The sequence below is a fragment of the Meleagris gallopavo genome, chromosome 1, assembly GCF_000146605.3.
Source record: "Meleagris gallopavo isolate NT-WF06-2002-E0010 breed Aviagen turkey brand Nicholas breeding stock chromosome 1, Turkey_5.1, whole genome shotgun sequence".
NCBI lineage: Eukaryota > Metazoa > Chordata > Aves > Galliformes > Phasianidae > Meleagris > Meleagris gallopavo.
Genome location: NC_015011.2, coordinates 49,389,392 through 49,399,998, shown reverse-complemented (window position 1 = coordinate 49,399,998; position 10,607 = coordinate 49,389,392). Strand labels below are relative to the sequence as shown.

General features: G+C 45.0%; 1 protein-coding gene across 1 annotated transcript; it reads left to right on the top strand.

Annotated features, from left to right (window-relative positions):
* Positions 1-226: 226 nt before the first annotated feature.
* On the top strand, positions 227-10,607 carry EIF3L (eukaryotic translation initiation factor 3 subunit L). The gene is made up of 13 exons (XM_031554446.1): positions 227-336; positions 444-492; positions 569-779; positions 1,886-1,965; positions 2,251-2,312; positions 3,943-4,012; positions 4,722-4,795; positions 5,501-5,672; positions 5,914-6,068; positions 6,830-7,000; positions 7,996-8,493; positions 9,512-9,592; positions 10,351-10,607. The coding sequence occupies exons 1-13, from the start codon at positions 304-306 to the stop codon at positions 10,387-10,389; spliced, it is 1,695 nt and encodes a 564-aa protein (XP_031410306.1). The 5' UTR covers positions 227-303; the 3' UTR covers positions 10,390-10,607.

Sequence of the window (10,607 nt, the reverse complement as noted above, 5' to 3'; positions counted from 1 at the left end):
AGAGGGGCGGGAAGGGTCGTCGCTATAGCAACGGTTCTCTCGACCAATCAGAGTCGCCTCAACTCAGCGAATGCAGCCAATGGGGTGGAAAGGAAACGAGAAAAGAGGCGGTGCCTAGGATGCGTCGAGGGGCAGGCAGGCTCTCCAATCAAATAGAAAAAGCTCTGAAGACGGGCAGTTATTTTAACCAATAGACAGACTGAACAGCTTCCCCCTCCGCCGTAGCCTTTTCCGGCCGGCCGCCCGGAGCGTGCCGCTTAGTCCCGCCCCCTCTTCCTGGCCGCCCAGGGACCGCGCCGCGCCATGGCCTACCCGGGGGAGGATTACGACAACGATGTGCGTGCGGGCGGGCCGGGGCCGGGGCCGGGGCCGGGTCGGGGGTGGGGGTGTGCGGGTCGAGGTCGGGCTCGTCGCGGTAACCTCGCTGCCTCGTCTCTCCACAGGCCGCCTACGACCCGTACGCCTACTCCAACGACTATGACATGCACACGGGTGAGTGCGCTCCCGGGCCGCCCCGTGGGGATTTGGCTGTAGGTCTCGCTCCTACACTGCTCCTCTCTCCCCTCAGGAGACCCGAAGCAGGACCTGGCCTACGAGAGGCAGTACGAGCAGCAGACCTACCAGGTGATCCCCGAGGTGATCAAGAACTTCATCCAGTATTTCCACAAGACCGTGTCCGATCTCATCGACCAGAAGGTGTACGAGCTGCAGGCCAGCCGAGTCTCCAGCGATGTCATTGACCAGAAGGTGTATGAGATCCAGGACATCTATGAGAACAGGTGCAGGGCCGTTCTTGCGTTCTTGTTCCTGGACCATAAAAAGAAACGCTGGCATTCTTGTTTTGCTTCTTTGAAATAGTCTAAAGCTTCAGTTGATCACTGAGGAGAAAATAAAAAAAAAAAAGTTATATTTCTGGGCTATTAGTCTAACATAAATCTATGTGGATTGTGACCTGTCTGAAAGAAAGTACTGTTTTTGTATGTTGGCAGTAAAAAGTGACCTCCACAGTGGCTGATTGCAAACTGAGGGACATGTTTTAATGGGAAATATTGGTGATGCAAACTGAGGGACATGCTTTAGTGCGAAATATTGGTGATAGTTGGATGGTTGAACTGCGTGATCTTAGAGGTCTTTTCCAACTGTAGTGATTCTATGATCTGTGAAGATATTCCTGCTCTTGCTTGGAGCAGTGTTACCTTACCATAGAGAATGCGAGCGGAACATATGCAGCTATTCCATACTTAAAGGCCTGGGGCCCCTGGTATAAGAACGACGTGGAGCTGCTGGAATGGAGAGGAAGACCACAAGATGATCAGAGGGCTGGAGTACCTCTTCTGTGAAGAAAGGATGGAGCTGGGCTTGTTCAGCCTGGAGAAGGCTGTGAGGAAAACTCATTGTGGCCTTCCACTACTCGAAGGGAGTTTACCCACAGGAGGGAAATCAGCTTTTTACGTGGATAGATAGTTACAAAGCAAGGGGGAACAGTTTTAAACTAAAATTAGATGTTAAGGGGAATTTTTCACTGAGAGGTTAGTGAGGCACTGGAACAGGCAGTTGGCCCTGGAACTGGCAGTCCAGAGAGGTTCTAGAAGTGTTCGAAGCCATGTTGGATAGGGCCCAGGGCAACTTGGTCGAGTAACTGATCTAGTGGTTGGCAATCCTGATGCAAACTAGGTGATCTTTGAGGTTCTTTCCAACCCAAGCCATTCTGTGATCAGTTTTTTAACTACTTTGTTTGTCGTTCTCATTCTTTGCTTCAACACTGGAGTTAGTAAAGGGAGGTAGTGTTCTACTTCTATCAAGTCCAAGCCCTCTGTATTATGGTGTCTAACTTCTGCTCTCTGATACTAAGAAACATTTTCTTATACCACGTCTTATCTTTCAGCTGGACAAAGCTGACGGAAAGGTTTTTCAAGAACACCCCATGGCCAGAGGCAGAGGCCATTGCCCCACAGGTTGGGAATGGTAAGCATTTATTTTCCACTCCGTTTCCTTATCAGAGAACGAAGGAACTAAATCACTTCTGATATGTTAGTGAGCTGGTGCATGGTTTTTATGATTTGTTGGTCACTCATCTTTGTTCACTGTGGCAGCTCCTTCTGTAGATGCCTGTCAGAAAGACAAATGAATGAAGCATCCTCTTGTACTTGTCTTTGCAACTGTGGCAGTTGGAGCACCACCAGTGCCTCGAAGATCCATCTGCCTAAGCCTTGCGGTTTGCTGATGTCCAGTTCTCTCATCTTTTTCCAGATGCAGTTTTCCTCATCCTATACAAGGAGCTGTATTATAGGCATATCTACGCCAAAGTCAGTGTGAGTATTTGCCCTATTTTTTGGTTCTGCTTGACTTTTCTGCCATAAAAGCTAACAAGTTTTAACATAAAAGTTAACAACAGCAGCAGTGGTTCCATAACTTTTGCAAAACAATATTGAATAGATTTATGAGGAATGGGGCAAGTTACAATTAGGGAAGTTTAAAATTCTTGCCTTTTGTCAGTTTAGTAAGAATTTGCTGATTTGTAAAAAGCAAGACTTGTCAATCTTCCTGAGTTGTCTCCCCAGTCTTGGAGGAAGAGGAAACTGCAACAAAGACTGTCTTAGTAAATAGTTTTTTTCCTCAACACACAAGTTCTGTTTTGTTTCCAATTCTCTCCCTTGTCCCATGTGGGGAGAGGGTGAGCAGACAATTGTGTGGTGCTGAGGCTGCTGCTGGGTTATATTACAACAGTGAGGTGGGGAAGAAGGAGATGTTGGGAAGTAACTGAATTTTCTTTCTGTTAGAGCTGTATAACTGCACGACTTATAAGTCAGTTTGTTTTGTGTGTTTCTTCATGGCTCTTTATTTGTTCTTCAGATTAGCAGGTGTGAGGGGGTGTCAAAAGAGCAGTTTTAGTTACTTGTCGTTGAAAGACCAGATGGGGGCAGAGTGTGTTGTAGATAGGAAAAAATGGGCACCATAAAGGATACAGGAGAAGAAAACAGAAGGAATAATGGTCTGTAAAAACAAAAACAAACAAACAAAAAAACCCCACAACAAAAAAACACTTATTTTCCTTAAAAAGGCTAATTTGAAGTCAGTAGGAAAATCAGAGTAGTTCTTGGCTGTAAGAAAGAAGCAGAACCGGTGTGTGACTTACATGGTGAATGAGTAATAATTGCAGTTTTGGTTTGGACCAGAGGGTGGAGAAATGGGTTAATGCAGGAGTCTTTTTGAAGTTCCCAAATCAAAGACTTGCCTTAACAGGTGAAACTGGTTGCTTGAATTGTTTTGTAGGAGGTTCCCAAGCTGCCCATACGGTGTCTACAGGTGACACAAGATAATTCTAGGAATATGATTCCCTCCTGTGTTTATTGGTCTTACAAAGCATTTAAAACTTATTCTTTAAGCAGAGGGCAGCGAGGCACTTGCACAGGCTGCCCAGAGAACTGTGGGTGTCCCATCCCTGGAGGTTCAAGGCCAGGTTGAATGGGGCCCTGGGCAGCCTGAGCTGGTGGAAGACAGCCCTGCCCACAGCAGGGTTCTTTCAGGTCCCTTCGAAGCCATTCTATGATTCTATGATATGATTGTCTAGAAGCAGCTGTGTGTCAGGGTATACAAAGACCCTTCTGAGGGGAGGAGGACAAGAAGCTGTGCAAGTTAATAGGCAGTTCCTAGGTCTGGACAGCAGAGAGGAGGAAAAAGAGACTTAAAGTATTCTATTCACTTCATTGCTCAGTCGTACTAGAAGCTACCTGGACTTGAAAAGGCAGCCTTCTTCTACTGGACAATAGTGAGACAATTTCATGCTTTCTGGATGGTGTTAGTGGTTAGTGATTGGTTGAATGTCAGCTCTAATGTCACCACAACAGACCTATTTCTATGACTGTCCTTTACAGGGTATTGCCCATAAACTTAGTCTTGCTGTACTTTACACTAAATGGACTGTACTGTCTTCTCATTGCAGGGGGGCCCACTCTGGAGCAGAGATTTGAATCTTACTACAACTACTGCAATCTTTTCAACTACATCCTCAGTGAGTTGCTGCAATTAATCTTTGGTTTGTGAATTTTGGGGAAGACTGGATGCAGAGGATTAAGAGGAGAAAGGGAGAGAAACCAAAACGTATTTATTTATAGATCACAAGCAGATAAGTGGTCTATAAGCTTTCCATATGTTTAAATTTGCAATGAAGAGCACTTTACATCCATGTATTTAAAACAAAAAGCCCAAATAGTTGACAGTGCTTTCTGAAAAGCCCAAAAGAAAAAAAAAAAATTACTTCACTTTCTATCTTGCTGAGAATTTTCACTTACAGCTTCATTTTGCTTTCTGATCAAAGTTAAGAACTTGCAGTGGTATTTCACAGCTGCTTACCCTTCTTGACCCCAGTTGGGACAAATTAAAATGTTTGTGACTCCCTGCCGGTCTTGCACAGAAAAGAGTGGTTGGGATAGACCCCTAAAGCTTTTGTGCAGCTCCTAAAAATCACTGCTGTTGAGCATTCATACTTTATGAGTGTGCATTGAGTTAATCTCTATTCTTTAAAAATAAAGGCACTTGAGGTAGGCAGAGCTACATATTTACTTTCTGCTGGAAGTTTCATTCATCTACTGTGTTTTTCAACTTGCAAAGATTCTGATTTTCTTGATTTTTATTTATTTATTTTTGTTGTTCCTTCAATTCTGCAATTGTCCTTGCTCAAGGCATTAAGCCTCTCATCTTCTACTGATGTTCTTCTGCAGATGCTGATGGTCCTGCTCCTTTGGAACTGCCCAACCAGTGGCTCTGGGATATCATTGATGAATTCATATACCAGGTATGTGACTCTTAAGACTGGGGTATTTTTGGTAGCCTTGTGTTAATGCTATTGAATTTTCAGTCATCTTTGTGAGGTTCATATCTAGGGTTTAACTGCAAATCAAAAAGCTTAGGTGAGTGCTGTTATTTGTGGGTCACAAAATAAGTGTAATTGTAAATGCACAGGTTTTTTAAGTTACTGAGAGCTGTCTGGGGAGTCTTGAACTGATACTGATATTTCCATTTCAGTTGTTGCTTAGCATTGATTTTCTTTGGTTTGTTATTTAAACTCAGCTTCATTTCTACCTGATTTGTACAAGGCAGCTGACTGAAATCTGTTATAATTCCAAATACTAGTTTTCTTGTGTTCTGTGGTTGGACTATAGTTTTGAATTTCTTAGAATGACTTGGTTGCTCTCCTTGTTACCACTTTAGACATCAGATATGTATTTAGTTGCCTGTCCTAGTTGTCAGAGATCTTTCACTTGGTTCTGTTTTCTGGCCTTTTCTCTCAGATTGCCTCTGTACAGTATCAGATATTCTCTAGGTGCTTTAATAGTGGAATAATTTACCATATTAATTGCCAGGTGATCTCAAGTTAACCTCTTTTTCCATGTCACTTGTAGCTTGTACTGCATTGTGTGATCAACACATGAGCTTAGTGCACTTAGATGTAGCATCTCCAGACGATCCTCTCACCATCAAATCTGCTCTTTCCCCACAGTTCCAATCTTTCAGCCAGTACCGCTGCAAGACAGCCAAGAAATCTGAAGAAGAAATTGACTTCCTTCGTTCCAACCCCAAGATCTGGAACGTGCACAGTGTCCTTAATGTATTGCATTCTCTGGTGGACAAATCCAACATCAACCGGCAGCTAGAGGTCTATACAAGTGGAGGTGAGATAGCTGGGTGAGGATGGTGTCTGTGCTGCCTTGCTCTGATTTGACCAAGCTCTGTTACTTTTGTTTGGGAGCCCAATCAAACCCTTAGTTGGGCGAGTTAACTGGGAAGAGGTTCTCTAAACCTTACATGAAAAATGGAAGTCTTGCTTCTTTTGCTTATAGCAAGAGATGTTGAAAGAAGGGCTTGCTCCTTTAGAGGACAACATTATGGTTTGTTATTTTTTTTTTCCTCTAGGTGATCCCGAAAGTGTGGCCGGTGAGTATGGTCGTCACTCCCTCTACAAGATGCTGGGCTATTTCAGCCTGGTTGGGCTGCTGCGTCTGCACTCTCTGCTGGGGGATTACTACCAAGCTATCAAGGTTCTGGAGAACATTGAGCTCAACAAGAAGGTAATAAGATACGTTGTAAACATCCCACTGTAGTTTTCCAAATGCTTTTGTTCAGTTATGCTCCTGAAAGGTTGTCTTAATGAATCATACAGCTGAGGAGCTGTTTGTAGCTGTTGCAGTTGTCAGGAGTTTGTTTATAGGATTAGCTGGAAGAAGTCTCTGGTTCCACAGTTGTGTATGCTAAACACAGCTGGAGCTTTGGCGGTAAGTCAAGCCATATGATAATGACTGTTGCTGTTGTAACACATATGCTCAGTTCTTTAGGAGGTTTGTTTGCTGTGTTGTGCAGGGCAGTGTAATGGGGAATATTATTTGAACTGTGAAAGCACAGTACCAGCAGGATACATCAGTTCCACCTTGGTCTGTGGCTCATTCTGTTTTTTGTGACTGTTCTCACTGTGCACACTCCTACCTTGCACGTGTTTGCCCTAGATATAGATGTTACTTGTGACAAGTGGTAAAAAAAAAAAAAAAAAAAAGTCCAGCTGCAACACAGTCTTGGCCCAAGGCTTGGAGTGTACTGGCAAGAATGGGAGTTGAGCAAAGCAGTGTTATGCACAGTGTAAGAGTCCGCTGCTTGCAGAAAGCTGAGAAACACAGGAGGCAGAATGATCTGCTTATTGAGGCAGTGAGGAACTACTGCAGGGATGGATGTGAAGGGAGGTATCCTGAGATGTGTGAGAGTGGATTGAAGGCCAAGCTGTTCAGGCTGAAGGTGATTGTCTCCCCTCTAAGACTGTCTGTTGCTCCATCCTTCTCAGAGCATGTACTCTCGGGTGCCTGAGTGCCAAGTGACCACCTACTACTACGTGGGCTTCGCATACCTCATGATGCGGCGTTACCAGGATGCCATCCGAGTCTTTGCCAACATCCTCCTCTACATCCAGAGGACTAAAAGCATGTTTCAGAGGACAACCTACAAGTATGAGATGGTAAGAGATAGAATAGGTATAGGCTTCCCAAAAGAAAAGGCTGCTGTCCCCTTTCCTGTCCCTTCTCTGTCACCTGATAACCTCTGTCCAATAGTCTGACCTTATATTCCTGGACTCATGGTAATTAAGAGATACTTTGACCTTTAATATTTTCTCTTGGCTGTGTTATTACTGATTCCTTTACTTGCTCACCATGCTCTGCATGCATGTTCCCCTTGGGCATTGTTGCTAATGGGTATCAGCTGGAAATGATTGATACACTTGCCAAAGATTCTTACATCTCAGTCCCATTCCTATCTCAGCGTACTTCCATTATCGGATATATTTCCATTATCATGCAGTCATTCACAGATTATTTAAACTTATTATGGGTAAAACAAAGCTCATGTCTCTTTTCAGCTAAGTTGCCTGTGATGTTTATTTTGTTGTGTTTTTTTTTACCCTCTGCTGCTGCTGTCTCCTTGTCATCCTTGTGAATTATTTCTAATTCACTTGCATAACCAAATTGTGCAGCTCTTAATTCCCTGACACTTCAAAAATTTAGTATTTAAGTCTCAGCTACACAGCTGTTTAAGACTGAGCTCATGTGAATCTTTCTTCTCAGTTTTTTCTGCATTGGCCTCCCTGATAAGTCTCTTGCTGGTCTGTGTCAACAATGTCTCTTAAACTGTCTTGCTTCCCTATGCTTGCTCCTCTGCACTTTCTTGCACCAAAGCAATCAAACCCGTTTCTGGCTATCCAGATTCTGTCTGGCTCTGGATACATTCACTCCTTTGTACTTCCTTCTTATTGTTTCCTCTTTATCACTGATGATAGCCATGATACAGCATGCATCTGCTTTGCTCAGAAGTGCTGTTTCTTTGCATTGTCCCCCTAGGACCTTCAGTTCCCAGGGTGAAGGGTCCGTCTCTGAAAAATGCAGCTCTCAGCTCTCTCTCTCGCACCGTAAGTCCTGAGCACATTGTCAAGCTAACAGGCTGTCCTCTCTGTCCCAGATTAACAAGCAGAACGAGCAGATGCACGCACTCCTTGCCATCGCCCTCACCATGTACCCCATGCGTATCGACGAGAGCATCCACCTGCAGCTGCGTGAGAAATACGGGGATAAGATGCTGCGCATGCAGAAGGGTGATGCTCAGGTCTATGAGGAGCTCTTCAGTTACGCTTGCCCCAAGTTTCTCTCCCCTGTGGTGCCCAACTATGACAACGTGCACCCCAACTATCACAAGGAGCCTTTCCTGCAACAGCTCAAAGTCTTTGCTGATGAGGTTCAGCAGCAAGCTCAGCTCTCCACCATCCGTAGCTTCCTGAAGCTCTATACCACCATGCCCGTGGCCAAGCTTGCTGGCTTCTTGGACCTCACGGAACAGGAGTTTCGCATCCAGCTGCTTGTCTTCAAGCACAAGATGAAGAACCTGGTATGGACCAGTGGCATATCTGCCCTGGATGGGGAGTTCCAGTCTGCCTCTGAAGTTGACTTCTATATTGACAAGGTTGGTATCTGTTTCTTGCTAACTAAGAAGTTCCTTCACCCCAGAAATTCTGGAAGAGGCAGCACCATCTTATAATCCAGTCTGTAGGATACATTCCCGTGCCATGTGAAGGACTTCTCTTCCTACAATGAAGCTGTAGCCCTGCTTAATAGAAGTCCCAGTAGGTGAACAGTGATGGGATACTGCTGGCAGCTTTGGGAAACATTTCAACCAAGAAAAAAAGTCCCTAAATGTCATCCCCCAGACAAAGGGTATAGTTTGTTAGTGACCTTGGGAGGCGGTAGCTGAGTGACACAGAGTGCTGTCACTGTTAGGTAGGATTGTCAGTTTTGTAGGTATCCCCTACATCTCTCCTTTGCTTGATAAAGGAGGAATCTTGTTCTGTCATATTACAGCTGTGTTTTTCACAGAAGCAGCATTTAGCCCTGTCTGCTCAAGATGATATCTTAATGCAAAGTTTGGTCCTGTCACCAACCTGCCTGTGGAACTCAACACAGTGGGAGGTATCTTCTGAGACTTCATTTGTCAAAGAAGACAGCAGTAGCTGTTAGGTTTTTGCTGCGTGCCAAACAAGGGGAACAGATTGCTCCTTGCTCCTTGGTTGCAGAGCTGTACCTGCAAGGTCTCATTTGTGCTTTGTCTTCCTTGTGTACCTGAACCAAACGGACTTGCACTGCAGCCTAGCTCTCCTACTAGATTGCACCACTCTTAGCTGCTGGTAGAGGGAAGCAGAGCATGAATCAGGGTTGGGACTGTCAAACTGCTGCACAGAGAGCTGAAAATAGGCAGAGTGCAAGAATGTGGGAAATGAATACGATGTGAGTTTGGGATCTGTCTCAGGTAAACAGAAGGCATCCCACAAAACCAACTTGCTGTGGGTCTAATACATGTCAGGTATGTGTGCAGTGCTGAACGAGGGCTGGAGTGAAGCCCCTTTCATTGCGCCTCCTGTTTGGCAGTGCTTGCTGTCTCCTGGTAGCACAATCCTTTTCCTGACCTCATGCTCTTCCTTCCCCAGGACATGATCCACATCGCAGACACAAAGGTTGCTCGGCGCTATGGGGACTTCTTCATCCGCCAGATCCACAAGTTTGAAGAGGTGAGGCCTGGGCAGGATAACTGTACAGTTCTGTAGGAAAAATGGGGAAGACTTAGGGCTGTGCATGGCTGGGAGAAAGCATGCTTGTGTGTGACAGCTGTACTATGCCTTGCTGAGACAATCCTCAGCTTTGCATGGCACTGGGCAAGGGCAGGTGGTCTGAGCAACAGCTGCTCACTTATGAGGAATGTTGGGTTTTTTTGTGTGAGAAGTGCTCATCCAGTTGAAACTCATTGTAAAGGAGGAGGAGGGTTTTACTTTCTAGAGTTACTGACTCCCTTGTCCCTAGATAATTGTGGCAGTTCTCAGTAATGCAGCAAAATCACATCTACATCCCCATAACCAAAGGTCTAGAAAGCAGCCTCAAATTTCTGGAGCATGGATGACTTCACTGTTGCACTCAGCCAGGAGGTGACGTGCTGCCACTGCTCTGTTCTCTCAGCAGATGCTGCTGTGGGTTGGAAGCTTTGGCAACAAAATCCTGAAACAAGGGGATGGCTGAAGGTTTCTCTGTTAGTATACTGTTGCTGGAATATCTCAACTTCTCCCTAAATCTTCCACTGTCCTTCTGGAGAGGAGGAGGAAGTTTGACTAATTCCCCTTCTGTTTCACACACTGCCTGCACCTGCATGAGAGCATTTTTGTCAGTGGGTTGCAGAGAAGGGTGTTAGAGACGCTGGATTTGGGCTGCTGAAGGGATCAGCTGTGTATGCCAATCAGTGTGTTTTCTGACTTTTTTTGCTTTCTTCTAATTGCAGCTGAATCGAACCTTGAAGAAGATGGGCCAGAGACCCTAAAAATTCTGTGGATGCAGCAATCAGCTGAACAGAGGAGTGGGTGGAGGAGATTATTCTCCTTACTGTGAGGGAGGGAAGCTCAGGGTTCTGGCATTTCTGGAATCTCCTGTGGCTCAAAAGGTTTTTGTACTTTAAATAAGCAGACTAATTTGGCTCAAACCATTCTGCGAAGGACAAGACATCTAATAAAGGAGTGGAATTTTCCTGGTGAGCATTCA